At 35.3% G+C, this 15,464-nt stretch overlaps 1 protein-coding gene across 2 annotated transcripts in view; it reads right to left on the bottom strand.

Annotated features, from left to right (window-relative positions):
• LOC102511755 (protein NPAT) overlaps positions 1–15,464 on the bottom strand; it is a 44,020-nt gene that overhangs the window by 21,594 nt on the left and 6,962 nt on the right. The window contains exons 2-4 of one of the 2 annotated variants that reach the window (XM_006174885.3): positions 9,103–9,221; positions 2,857–2,917; positions 1,132–1,204 (exon numbers count right to left, since the gene is read on the bottom strand). In XM_006174885.3, coding sequence (XP_006174947.1) covers positions 1,132–1,204; positions 2,857–2,917; positions 9,103–9,221 — 253 coding nt within the window. The remainder of the gene's footprint in view (positions 1–1,131; positions 1,205–2,856; positions 2,918–9,102; positions 9,222–15,464) is intronic. The other variant, XM_032472515.1, reaches the window with a different exon arrangement.

Genomic DNA, 15,464 nt, shown 5'->3' with positions numbered 1-15,464 from the left:
GACTGAAATTATTTCATCCAACCTCTAAAGAAGGAACAAAGTGAACAAGAGAAAAATCACAATACAGGTTGTTTCTCCTTTTACTATGAACTTACCCATGTATTTTGTAAACAGTCAGACACTGCCATTGTCCTAGGAAATCTGTCAAGTAAGTCTCTACAATTAAGAGCCACGAAACTTACTAAATTGAATAAGCATTTTTATTAACATACAAACCAATCTTGGAGAATACGTGGCTAACAGCCTTCTTTCTTTAATGTAATACCTTGTCAATAAAATAGTGCAATAACTTATAACCATTCACAGGTGTTAATTAAATTTTGTATTTGAAGATTGTTTGCAAGGGGAAGAAAGACAAGGGTCAGGAGACGGGGAAAAAAGGTAAGATTACCAAATTAAGATGTGGTACAGTTAGAAAGCATTTGGAGCCATTTTAGCAGTTTAAACTGAGGAAGGAAATGAGGCTCCTGCTGAATTTAAGTGAGGTATTGACTTGTAGCTCTGGGACAAAGGATAAGAAACTATGGCTTTAGTACTAGACTCTGCAGTTAAATAGGATATGTTATAAAATTGATACCTATTCTAAGGATGCTGAGACTGGCATTCCAAGGCCATGACATAGGTAGAAGGTACATATCAATCTCATGTGAAAGTTCTAAGAGTAGAAGATTCCAGAAGTATTATTATTCAATCTTGTTTCTTTACGAGGGAAGAACCAAGGCAGCATGGATTCCATGCAAGAATTTTCTCTATGTGGAATGAAGATGCACCTGTGCAAGGGAACTCACATGGCTCAGGGCTTAGGAGATCTATATTCACACAAGACTGGGACTAGATTTGTATTTAGCCAGAGATCTGCCTCTAAATTGTTATGGGAACCTGGGAGTGTCATTAAACCTCTATAGGTCTCAATTTCTGCACTTCTAAACATTTGATTAAAGTACACAATTTATCTAAGATTATTCCAATCAAAGGCAAAGAAATATCAATAACCTCTAGAGTAATTTCAAAATTAGATCAGTGTTATTATATAAATGCACAGTGTGGATCATAAAATTTAAACGTGAAGTGATTCTTACATGTGCTTGCATTCCAAAACCATCATGCACATTCTGTTAAGCTTTTTATTACCTGATCTGAGAAAGTGTATGGTCTAACTTCTTCCACAGAGATGACATAACTGCTGGGACATCATTCGATGTTTCTAAATCATAAGAGGAAAAGTTTCATAATAAACACAGTTCAAGAAAATTTATCATTTAATTTGAACAGACACAGAAAATCAGTAAGGAAAACTTTTCTCTCAGCTGTTGACATTATGTTAGGAACTGAAAAATAAGCCTATTTTGTAAAATGACCTGCAAAGCTATAATAAGGCTGCTTTCTTTGCTTAAGCCATTGAGAATCAGATGCAATGTGAGTGAAAATAGACATTTGTGAAACCTATGAAGCTTTTTCAGATCAATTACTTTATATACTTTTTCAATTAAAAAAGATAAACTATTTAAAATATGAATTAAAATAATTTGATTTATAAGAATTATCATAAAGATTATACAACTCCTGTGAATGTGGAATTAGGATTCTACATTCAATGTTTTCATGTCCAAATCACTGTGATTGTTCAGCAACCCCTTAAAAAGTCTCATCAGTTACTCTACTTAGAATTATAGGTAAAATTTCTGGGGATTAATTAGTCTTTTTCAAGATGTGTTCTAAAGCCATGATAGGAAACTCATAAGGTATTAACAATTTTCACTATATACCTAAAAAAAGCTCAAGCCAGAGAAAGCTACTCAACATAAAAGTGGGCTATAAACCTTTGTACTGTAATAACATATTATTTCTGATGTCATTTACACTCTAAATATTCCTGGAAGACAGTTACGATAGTTTGGGAAAAGAAAACCCTGGCAGAAAGAACAAGTAACTTACTGAAGAGTTAGAAATGAAAATTCAGGCCCTGAACATCCAGACTCATTACTTTCTACAGCTTCTAGTCTGTGATCTTGGAAAAGTTATCTTGCTTCTCTAATCCTCAATTTTCTGATACGTGAGATCTAAACAATCAACACCTCCCACCAGATTACTTTAAGGGCTGAGACAAAACATGAAAGCACCGAGCACAGTGCTGCATATAGGCAGTACTCAATATGTAGTAAGCTTATTTTCTTTAATGTTATCATTTATGCTAATTAATTCTTTACTGCTGGGTCTTTTGTTAACATGCTGCAAGCTATGGAAATTACCAATATGAGAGAATAAATCTAACTTTCCCCCTAAGACATTAACTTATGAAAGTGTTATTCTATGTTCTGGTGAAACATAAGCCAGAATTTCATGACTGGCTTCTGTGTCTAGATTTATACTACAAAGAACCTGAAGTATTAGTCTGAAATTTTAAAACACATAGCAATGCTTGTTCATCAGGGTAGACACCCAAAGTTAAGAGTTTCAGTTGGGGGAGGGTAAGGCTCACTGGTAGAGTATGTGCTTAGCATGCATGAGGCCCTGGGTGGAATCCCCAATATCTTCATTAAATAAACAAACAAACAAATAAATAAATACAACTAATTACTCCCCATATTTCCAAAGAGTTTTATTTTCTATCTTTAAAAAAATTTATTTACTGATTCTGTTTGGTAACATTCAGATTTGCAATTTACCACTCAAACAGAAACATACACTATCTAGTTAGACATTTCCCAGTAAAATTTTTTTCATCATAACTAAGACAAGTTTTCTTATGGCTTTTAAGAGATATTAATATCCTTTAAAAATTATTTCTAACTAAAACAATTAGATAAATGCTATATAAAACTGACAAAAAAATTTCTCTGAACCCTGAATTCTTACCTTTTGCTTTCATAGCTACATATTCATTCAAAATTGTTGTCAAGTTTTTTCCAAATAAAGACTGAAAAGAAAAAGATCAAGCATTACATATAATGCTAGCAATAGTTTCCCACCATGAAACATTTTATCATAAAACTTAAGAGCTGGATTACAGAGTAGCTGATGAAGAAAGGGTGAAGAGTAGGTCATCAGAAACTAAAACAGCCACTCAAGTCGGGGGCGCAGCAAACCTTCCAAGGGTAAAGAGCCTCGTCCGAATCAGATACTGTGAGTATGTTTCTTCAGCTAAGACAGTCCAGTGGCAGAAAAGCGGTTTCCAGCTGCGATGTAGGGATCCAGTCACACAGATAAGGCCCCCTGATCTGCCTTTTCTATTCTGAAGCCGTGTGAACCTGCCGAAAACTGAGTGTGAAAGATAACCTTCCGAAGGATCAGTATCTTTCTGTTTTCCCTTCTGTCCTCTCGTAAAGCCACTTCCATCCCTGTTCCTCCCATCAGTACTAAAAAGGCAGGCTTTTATTAGCTCAAGTTTGAGGTCATATAATAGAAGAGGGAAGAGCAAAGACTTCCAAAGCAGACAGTCTGGTTTTAAGTTCAACACTTGCTGTACGTGTGACAAATCACCTAGATTTTCTAAGGCTTACTTTCATACATAAAAATGGACACATGAATTCTTAATTAATATAATATTTTGTTCTGAAGGTTACATGAAGATACACGTAACATATCTAAGACCAATGTCTAACACACAGTAGGTAATTACTTCCCTCTCCCTTCCTGAACTTTCATAGCAGATTCCTACTTTGTCCTTCAGTGTTATTTAAGGCCTGAAAGGTTAGGGGATTTGACTGTTCCTAACTTGATCATTACACCTTGCTTTATTTTAGTAGTTAAAAAGTAACTGCTGAATGAAGGCTATACAATGAATTATGTCCGCACAAATTCAGGGGAGGTCATGGCAAGAAGGCTGTCATCTATAAGCCAGGAAGACAGCCTTCACCGGGAACTGAATCAGAGGCACTTGATCTCGGTCTCCCCAGCCTTCAGAACCCTGAGAAGTAAAGATGTGGTTGCTAATGTGCTTGTAGCTGCCAGGGTGTTACTGCAGTAGGCCCCACAGCACACAGGGCCACACAAACACACAGAAGTGCTAATCCACACACACACACATCTGCATTCCTGCATATATCTGTACACATATTAAAATAAACAACTTCATACAGAAATCTGACTATATAATTTAATGCTACAGGTTTGACTCTGATGCTTATTTTATCCTCTTTCTCACAGAGGGAGAAACTTGGCTCCATTATCTATATTAACTTATACTTAAAGTATAAGTAAAGTATACTTTAAAGTTAAAATTTAACTTTAACTTGCTTTTGTTAAAATTGTTAATTTAGAAGAACTCAGAAGAATTTAAGATTCATTCACATTATTATATGAATCAATAGTGTTGCTTTTTACTGCTTAGTAGTATGAATATATCATAGTTTGTTTATTCATTCCCTTGCTAAAAGACACCTTGGTTGTTTTCAGTTTTTGACCACCAAAGATGAACAAATTAGTGTATAAGTTTCTGTGTGAACATAAGTTTTTCAATTCACTTGGGTAAATATCTGGGTATGTGAATGCTGGGTCACATGGGGTGTGTATGTTTAATTTTATAAACAACTGCCAATCTGCTTTGCAAAGCAACTATATGATTTTGCATTCTCATCAGCAATGAATAAGAGTTTTTGTTGCTCTGCAACCTTGCCACCAAGGATCTGGCAATTTTTAAACTGCTTTTTATACTAGCCATTGTAATATGTTATGTATTGCTATTTGATAGGAGAATTAATTTTCATTTTTCTAATGACTAATGATGTGAAGTATTTTTTTCACATGCTTATTGCCATCCATATATTTTCTCTGTGGGTCTTCACATCTCTTGCCTATTAAAAAAAATTCAATTATTTTTCTTTTTTTTAATAAAGTTTCTTATATATTCTGGGCACAAGCCCTTCATATGTGAGTTGCAAGTATATTCTCCTAACCTGTGGCTTGTTATTCTTTTAACACTGTCTCTTATAAAGCAAAAATTTTAAATTTTTATACAGTGAATTTAGCAAGTTTTCATTTTATAGTCAATACTTCTGGTATTATGTCTAAAAACTCCACTGCCAAAACCAATTTTACACAAATTTTCTCCTACGTTTCCATCTGAAAGTCTTACAGTTCTCCGTTTCCAAATTGGTTAATTTTTGTATGCAATATGTATACAGGTTCTATTTAAAAAATCTGATTGTCTAATAGTTCTACCATCATTTGTTGATAAGACTATCCTTTCTCCAGTGAACTGCCTTTGTACTTTTGTCAAAATCACATTTGGGCTCTCTATTTTGTTCCACTGATCTTATGCCTAACCATCTCCTAAAGCCATTCAATCCAGATTACTATAGCTGGTTAGCAAGTCTTAAAATCAAGTAATGTGAGTCTGGAACGTATCCTTTTTAAGAACTGTTTGGATTACTCTATTTCCACAGCACCACTCAAGCAGTACCTGAGTCCCTCTGCAGCAGATGCTGCTCTGAGGGGCCAGCCCTGCACATCACGTGCCACAACAGTAGTGGCTGGGCCTCAGACACCTGGGTTGAAGGACAGCCCTGCCTACCAGCACACTCGCGGCCCAGACACAACAGGAGGGTGTATGCAGACCACGCTGCAGATACTCCTGGAGCACCTGGCTCTGGTGACAGGGGGATTGTCCCACTGAGCCCACAAGTCACGTCTACATTATGCCACTCTTTCCAGACCAGGAGATGTAGCTGGTCTACTAATACACAGAAACAAATTCAGAAAGCAAGGCAAAATGAAGAGACAAAGGAGTATCTTCCAAACAAAAGAACAAGACAAAATCCTCAGAAAAAGAACTCAACAAAACAGATTAGCAATTTACCAGATAATGAGTTCAAAGTAGCAGTCATAAAGATGCCCACCAAACTTGGGAGAAGAATGGATGAACTCAAGTGAGAACTTCAACAAAGAGACAGAAAATATAAACAAGAACCCACCAGAACTGAAGAATACAACAAATCAAGTGAAAAGAACACTACAGGAATCAATAGCAGATTAGAGAATGCAAAAAGAAATGGATCAGCAGTTTGGAAGAGAAGGTCGTGGGGAACACCCAATCAAAAGTTTTCTGTTTTTAAAATGAGGACAGTTTAGGGGACCTCTGGAACAACATCATGCATACTAACACTCCCACAATAGGGGTTCCAGAAAGAGAAGAGTGAGAGAGAGAGGAGCAGAAAGTCTATTTGAAGAAATAGTGGCTAAAAAATTCCCTAACCCAGCAAAGGAAAAGACATCCAAGTACAGGAAGCATAGAGTCCCAAACAAAATGAACCCAGAGACCCAGAACAAGATACTTCATAACTGTCAAAAGTTAAAGACAAACAGAGAATCTTAAAAGTAGCAAGAAAAAAATAACTAGTTACATACAAGGGAACTCCTGTAAGATGAACAGCTGATTTTTCAGCAGAAACTTTACATGCCAGAAAGGGCTGGCACTAAATATTTAAAATGCTGGAAAAAAATAACTGAACAACCAAGAATATCCTACCTAGGAAGATTCTGATTCAGAAGTGAAGGAGAAGTAGAGTTCCCAGACAAACAAAAGCCAGAGTAATTCATCACCACTACACTGGGCTGTACAAGTAATGTTTAAAGGGACTTCCAGCCATAACTAGAAACAAGAAAATTATGAAAGAAAGAAATCTCACTGGTAAAGACAAACATACAGTAAGGGTAGTGGCTCACCCACTATAAAGCTAGTGTGAAGGTTATATATGTTATCTACAAGAGACTCGGTCAGATCTAAAGCACACACAGGCTGACAGTGAAAAAATGGGAAAAGATATTCTGTGCAAATGGAAATGAAAAGAAAGCTGGGGTAGCAATACTTACATCAGATGAAATACTTTAAAAAAAAGACTAACAAGAAACAAAGAAAAGCATTCCATAGAGGGATCAACAATTCTTAAGTGGGTGCCACTTAAAAAAAATGAGCTATTGCCAATAAACCAATTCAACACAAGCTGATCCGATACTAGACAGCAAGTTAATGTTAAGAATGTGATTAGGACTTATCTGGATTTGTGAATAATGTTTTTGGTAGCTTGAAAGACAGTATAAAGTATTTGGCAGACAGGATAAATTATTTACAGATTACAACTTATTTTATAATGCTGTGAATTTAAAAAAATCTAATAAAGATTACTGAGTATTTTTCTCTGAATACTCTCATTTTTAAAAATTACAGTCATTAAATAAATGAAGAGCCCAAGTGTTTCAAATCATTTATAGTGAAGATCCAAAATCCCTGAAACTGTTGGGATCATATGTGTCATTTATTTAATTTTTAAAAAAGCAATTTAATGTTTACAAGAAAATCAAGAGGAAGGTTACAGAGATTTTCCACAAACCCCTGGTCGCACACATGCACTGTCAACCCCATTATCAGCATCACTCCCAAGTATGTTTTAAATTTCAGAATTTTTCAGATTTTGAGACACTATGGACATAAAAGTAGATACTATGTAATAACTCCCGTGGTGTCTGGGGTGGCACTCCACAATCAAATGTTAACATTTCTACAACTAAATGCAAAAAGTTACACAAAGTGGAATTTAAAAAAAGGGCTACAAATATCAGTTCAAATTAGGTTCTGCTGTCAAAAGAGTTGTGAATCTGTACCACTCTCCTAAAATGCCACCAACAGTTTGCTGATGCTGAGTATGCTCTTGGTAGATATTCAGTAGGTCAGGAGAATCACTTTCTAATTGGTATCAAAGTGAAAGCTGTTTAGTTCCCTTAGGGAGACACAGGGCTTTCGGTGTCACATCATCAGCCAAACCCTCTTAAGTGAATGGATTAGTTAGAGCTTCTGTTTGTTTATTCTTGAAAAAACTGTGTGAACAACAGAAGGATGTAAATGGTACCTTGTAGACCAGACATATTTAATAAATAGCCATTTCATTAAAAAAAAAAAACCAAATTGTTGGGATCTTGACTATAATGAATCTGTAGATCAAAACTGGGAGAACTGACATCTTAACAATACTGAGCTGCTCATTCCATGAACACAGTTTATCTTTCCTTTTATTCAAGTCTTTGGTTTCTTTCATGTGGATTTTAGCATAAAGATTCTATGCATATTTTGTTAGATTTATTACCTATTTTATTTTGTTTGTTGGGTAAATGGTATTTTTAAAAAAATTTAATTTCTAATGGTTCATTGCACATACAAAGAAATATGTAGACTTCTGTATACTTTGTATTGTGACCTTGCTAAATTCTAGCAATTTTGTAAGATATTTTTAGGTTTTTTCCACAGATAATCATGTTGTCTGTGACAGCTGAAATGAACCCACAGACCTGTGTTTAAAATGACAAAATACCACTTCAAATAATGTAGTTCTAGCATTTGTCCATTATATACCAAACAATGCTCTGTTGGTCTAGTGATATTTAAAAAAGAGGTGACAAGATATCAAAATACCTGTTTTATATTTGTCTGAAGCAAGCAACTACAGGAAAAGCAGACACAGGAAAGGTTAGACTGCTATAAGCCACCACAGACCAGGTGGCTTAGACAACAGACATTTTTCTCATTGTTCTGCAGGGCGGGAAGTCCAAGATCAAGGTGCCAGCTGATGCAGTCTCAGGAGAGGACCAACTTCCTGGCTTGGACATCTCCTCCTTCTTACTGTGTGCTCACATGGCCTTTTCTTGGTGTGTGCACACAGACATTTCTCTCTTTACTTTTTAAATCCCATCATGAGGGTCCTAACTTCATGACCTAATCTAAACCTAATTACTGTCCAAAGCCCCTACCTTTAAATATCATGAGGGGCGGGGTTTCAATATATGAATTTTGGAGGGATGCAAATATTTAGTCTATAGTAGGCAGTAAACAAGTAAGCACCAGCAGAAGTGGGGGTGAAACTAATTAGAAATGAAGGTGTCATTATGAAACTGATTCTCAAAGGCAAGGTTATAATTCACTTCCCAGTTCTGACGTAAATATGTGAAAAGAAGAGCTAGACTTCTTTGGGTCTTATCTACTCATGCATGAATACAAAATATCAAACTTTCTGCCCATTTTGAGTTTGCTAATGAGCTGATTTTTAAGACTGTGTTTACAGTGTCTTATGTTGGTCAATAATGAAATATTTCCTTAAGGAACAAATCACTCACCAGTAAGCAGGCTGGGATAAAACCTTCATCTGTGCAGTGTTCTGCATATTCTTTTAAATTTGAACTTTCCAAAATGAAAGTCTGGCAGGTAGAAGTGAGGTTCTCCTGTTGTAAGTAACCTAAGTGAAAAATAAAATGTAACTGAGTAATTTCAGTAAATTTTGAACTTGTGATAAAACTGCTGTTGAAAATACTAGAGCAGTTTCATATCACAAATGCAACTTCAGGTGAACGTGATGGGATTCTGCAGCCTTGCCTGAAACACCAGTTTGTGCTGCAGTACAAGGCAGAATTCATAAAATAGTTGTTTGATAAGAAAAACTCTAGCTTATACATTATAAAGCCACAGTAATCAAAACAGTATTGTACTGGCATAAAAACAAGACAAATAGATCAGTGGAACAGAATTGAGAGCCTAGAAATAATCCCCAGTATACGTGGTCAACTAAATTTGACAAGGGAGCCAAGAATACTCAATGGAGAAAAGACAGTCTCTTCAATAAATGGTGCTAGGAAAAGTGGACAGCCACATGTAGAAGTGTGAAACTAGACTCTCATCTTACACCACTCACAAAAATTAACTTGAAATGGATAAAAGACTCAAACATAAGACCTGAAATCATGAAACTCCTAGAAGCAAACAGGTAAAAAGCTCCCTGAGATGGGTCTTTGCAATAATTTTTTGGATTTGACAACTAATGCACAAGCAACAAAATAAAAAATAAACAAGTTGCAATACATCCAATTAAAAAGCTTCTGCACAGCCACAGAAACCATCAACAGAGTGAAAAAACAACCTATGGAGTGGTAAAAAGTATTTGCAAACCACTTATCTGACAAGGGGTTAATAACCAAAATAAATAAAGAACTTAAACAATTCAATAGAAAAAAAACAAATAATCCAACTTAAAAAGGGGCAAAAGACCTGAACAGACATTTCTCCAAAGAAGATATACAAAAGGCCAACAGGTACACAGAATGACACTCAACGTCATTAGCCATTAGGAAATACAAATCAAAACCACAATGAGTTATCTCATGCTTGTTAGAATGACATCACCAAAAAGGCAAGCAGTAACAAACGATGGTGAGGATGTGGAAAAAAGGAACCCTTGTGTGTGATGGTGGGATTGAAAACTGGTACAGCCACTACAGAAAACAGTATGGATCCTCAAAAAATTAAAAATAGAACTGCCATATGATCCAGTAATTCCACTTTTGGGAATATATCCAAAGGAAACAAAAAATACTAACTTGAAGAGTTATCTGCACCCCCATGTTCATAGCAGCATTACTTTCAATAGCCAAGACATAAAAACAACCTGTGTCCACTGATAAATGGATGGATGAAGAAGTTGTGGTATATATATAAATATGTGTGTGTGTGTGTATATATAAATAAAATGAAATATTATTCAGCCCTAAAAAATGAATGAAATTCATTTGGGACAATGTGGATGGAACTCAAGGGTATTACGCTAAGTGAAATAACTCAGGCAGAGAAAGACAAATACTGCTTCATTTCACTTGTATGTGGAATTCTGAAAACAAAAAACCCAACCAAAATCATTGAAAAAGAGATCAGATTTGTGGTTACCAGAAGCAGGGGATGGAGGGAGGGGGGATTAGAGAAAGGTGGTGAAAACGTACAAATTTCCAATAACAAGATAAATACAGTTGACCCTTGAACAATGCTGAGGCTAGGGGCACCAACCCTCCACGCAGTCGAAAATCCATATATAACTACAGTTGGCTCTCTGAATCTGAGGTTCCACATTCACAGATTCAACCAACTGTGGATTGTATAGTACTGTAGTATATATTTATTGAAAAAAAAATCCATGTATAAGTGGACCCACACGGTTCAAACTGTGTTGTTCAAGGGTCAAATGTAAATAGGGATCGTAAATACATTCCAATATAGTAAGTGACTATATTTAACATGGCTATATGATATCAAATTTTTAAGAGAGTTAATCCTAAGAGTTCTCATCACAAGGAAAAAAATTTGTTTTTTGTGCTCTCTCTTTTTACTGTATCTGCGTGAAATGACAGATGCTAACTGAAGTTATTATAGTAATCAAATCACAATATATATGTCAAGCCATTATGCTATACATCTTATACAGTGATATATATCAATTACATCTCAATAAAACTGGAAAAAAAACAAAAACAAAAAACCTCAGAAGCTAGCTAAACTAGAAAAATAAGGTGTTTGATAAAGTGCAATTACTGCACAGCAATGTTTACAGGGGAAAGAATAAAGTTACAATAAACAATAAAAAACCAATAAAGAAACAACAAGTGTAAAGAAATAATAAATGTTTGACTCTGTAACTGAGTAGATAGTATAAATTAACTTACTGGATAATTAAAAAAAACTGCATTCTCTTAGCATTGCTATTTATTTGTATACTTCACTTATTTGCTTAACGGTTTAAAACCAAAATAAAGATAAGACCTACTCTGTATGAAAGGTAAGAAAGGCACTCCTTTGATTTTTAATTTATGCCCTTTGGGAATCAAAGCATTAACATACACAACAAGAACTTTTAACATCCACACCTAACTGATAATTATGAAACAATGTCATGTACCAGTGCTTTGTACTTTGACACATATGAACACTTTGACTACCAGCCTTACTCTGGTTTTTTCACTTCTTAGTATTATTGGGGTTTAACTAACCAAGTCTAAAAGCAGTAATACAGTACAAAAAGAACACCAGATAGGATATCAGGAGACCAGTTCTTATTTTATTGTTTAAAGAAGCATTGTGGCTTTGAAGGGGGAAAAAGCACTTAAATTATTCTGGAGTAAGATGCTTCATCTATGAGGCATCACATTTGCTTTGATTTGTGAACCAAATCTTGTTAAATACTTCCTTGGGTAATGCTGAAGGGTTTCCATCACTTTCCACAGCTCTCAGTTAAAACTTCTAAATCTTGAGAGGCTTCAGCAGGAACGCAAGAGTAAGCGCCTCCAAAAATTCTCTCCTCTCTAAAAGCAATGAGAACACTGGCACAAATTAAAATAAATTTTTACAGAACTCTGAAAATGATCAAAGTCTTGCAAAATATAAAACCTGGGAGCATTTATTTCACAAAAATGGCTGAATGTCAGTAAGGACAGGGAACACTGTGGCGTTTTAACTCGCTGTTCCCATGCTCATCTCCCCGGCTGAGTTGTATGCTTAAAAGTCAACAGCCTGCAAATGCAGTGAAAACCAGCAGCCTAACAGGCAATGGAGGATCAGATGAAGCTGGAATATTTTTCAAGTCCCATTCCCAGACACTGTCACTATTTGATCTTGTGAAAATTCCCTGTAGAACTCCACTTGCATTGCTTGTCTCTGAATTGAATCAAAGCTCACTCAGTGCAAATGACCTTCTCCTTAGGGCTGTTTTGTTAAAACAATCAGCAGGAATTGCTTAACACCACAGCTACCTATGACAGAGATAATGGTTGGGAAAAACAACAAGTTAACAAACAAACAAAAGACTCAAAAATAAAAGCTAGGGAGTGAGAAGTCTGTAGGGGGCTTTGAAAAGCTCTGACATACTCCTGGGACACTAGACGGCTACATGCAAGGGTATGGTAGCATGTGTACTCGGAAAAGGCCTGCTAAGGCCCTATGCACTCATCTCTGGCTGACTATAAGCCTCTGCAAGCAGGAAGTGAAGGCTAAGGCAGAGCTGTCAGGTGCTTAGCTGAATGTTGAAGCATACCCCAATGTGTACCCCAGCCCCTTAACAAACAATGGGAGACTTATTGACTCCAAGCATTTAAGGAAATCATTGCCCAATCAGAATATAAACTCAAAGAATACATACTGCATATAATTAGTTCAAGAAACTAACTGCTAAAACAACTGCTAAACAACAACAAAGAGCAATAACAAACATGGAGGGAGAGAATCTGATTACAAGAGTTGCTACATTACAATCTTCAATAAAAAATTATGAGACATGAGGAGAAACAAGAAACTATGGCTAATAAACAAGGAAAAAATATGCAGTCAGTAGAAACTGTCACCAAGGAAGCCAAGGCACTAGACTTAAGACTTAAAATCAGCTATTTTAAATAAGGTCAGAGAACTAAAAACAAAAAAACAAAAAAACAAAAAAAACACTATGCCTAAATACGTAAACAAAATTAGGAGAATGTCTCATCAAAAATAAATAAAAGAGAAAGAAATTAAAGGGAAAAAATCAAGTAGAAATTCTGGAGTTGCAAAATATAATAAATGAAGTAAAAAATCTGTAAATAAATAGCACATTTGAGGAGGCAGATAAAAGAATCAGTGCACTTGGACACAGATCAAATGAGATTATCCAGTACGAAGAACAGAAACAAAAAAAGAATGATGAAAGTGAATAAAGTCTCAGAGATCTGTGAAACATTATCAAATGTACCGGTATAAGAATATGTTCTAGGATTCTCAGAAGGAAATGAGAGACAGAAAATGGTAGAAAGAATATTTGAAGAAATAGTATCTGAGAATACCCAACATTTTAGCAAGTTAAAATTAATCTACTTATTCAGGAAGCTCAAAAAACTCCAAGTAGGATGAACTCAAAGAGATCCATAGCTAGACATATAATCAAACTGTCAAAAGACAAAAGGAGAATTTTGAAAGCAAAAAGAGAGGAATGGCTCATCATATACAAGGGTCCTCAGTATGATTAAATGAATACCATTCTGTTTTGAGTTCTCATTGGAAACCATGAAGGCCAGAGGGAGTGAGATGATATTTTGAAAGTTCTGACAGAAAAAAGTTAACCAAGAATTCTACATCTAGCAAAACTCCTTCAAAATGAAGCAACTAAAATACTCTCATATTTCAAAAAACTGAGAATCTGCTGCTAATAGACTTGCCCTATATGAAATATTAAATGGAGTCCTTCAGGCTAAAATAAAAGTACACCAGACAGTAGTCAAATCTGTACTAAAAAATTATTAAATACTGGTAAAGGTAACCACATAGATAAGAATAAAACAGTATAAACGCAGCCAAGAAAAAGAGATAAAAGGGATCTAAGTTGGAAGAGAAGAGGTAAAATTGTCAGTATATGCGGATGACATGATACTATATATAGAAAATTCTAAAAGCTCCACACAAAAACTTCTAGAGCTGATACAAGAATTCAGCAAGGTAGCAGGATACAAGATTAACATACAGAAATCAGTGGCATTTCTTTATACTAACAATGAATTAGCAGGAAAAGAAAGTAAAGAAACAATTCCTTTTAAAATCACATCCAAAACAATAGAATATTGAGGAATAAATCTGACCAAGGAGGTGAAAGACTTATACATAGAGAACTACAAAACATGGATTAAAGAAATTAAAGATGACTTAAAGAAATGGAAAGATATCCCATGCTCTTGGATTGAAAGAATCAATATCAAAATGGCCATACTGCTCAAGGCAATCTACAGATTTAATACTATCCCTGTCAAAACACCCAGGACAGTTTTCACAGAACTAGAAGAAACAATCCTAAAATTTACATGGAATCACAAAAGACCCAGGATTGACAAAGTAATATTGAAGAAAAAAGAACGAAGCCAGAGGAATAACCCTCCTAGACTTCAGGCAATACTACAGAGCTACAGTTATCAAAACAGCATGGTATTGGTACAAAAACACACATAGATCAATGGAACAGATTAAAGAGCTCCCAAATAAACCCATGCACCTATGGTCAATTATTCTATGATAAAGGTGACAAGAATATACAATGGAGAAAAGAGTCTCTTCAGCAAGTGGTGTTGGGAAAACGGGATAGCAGCATTCAAATCAATGAAGTTAGAACACTCCCTCACTCCATACACAAAAATAAACTCAAAATGGCTTAAAGACTTAAATATAAGACAAGACACAGTACATTTCCTAGAAGAAAACATAGGCAAAACATCCTCTGACATAAATTTTAGCAATGTTCTTCTAGGGCAGTCCACCCAGGCAATAGAAATAAGAGCAAAAATAAACAAGTGGGACCTAATTAAACTTATAAGCTTTTGCACAGCAAAAAAAATCATAAGCAAAACAAAACAACAACCTACGGAATGGGAGAAAATATTTGCAAATGATGTGACTGACAAAGGCTTAATTTCCAGAATATATAAACAGCTCATACAACTTAATAACAAAAATCCCACACAACCCAATCCTAAAATGGGCAGAAAACCTAAACAAGCAATTCTCCAATGAACACATACAAATGGCCAATAGGCATATGAAAAAATGCTCAACACTGTTAATTATCAGAGAAATGCAAATAAAACTATAATGAGGTATCACCTCACACCAGTCAGAATGGCCATCATTCAAAAGTCTATGAATGATAAATGCT

The sequence above is a fragment of the Camelus ferus genome, chromosome 33 (genome assembly GCF_009834535.1).
Source record: "Camelus ferus isolate YT-003-E chromosome 33, BCGSAC_Cfer_1.0, whole genome shotgun sequence".
Classification (NCBI taxonomy): domain Eukaryota; kingdom Metazoa; phylum Chordata; class Mammalia; order Artiodactyla; family Camelidae; genus Camelus; species Camelus ferus.
The sequence above is the reverse complement of the archived record's forward strand: the minus strand, read 5'-3'. Positions and strand labels throughout refer to the sequence as shown.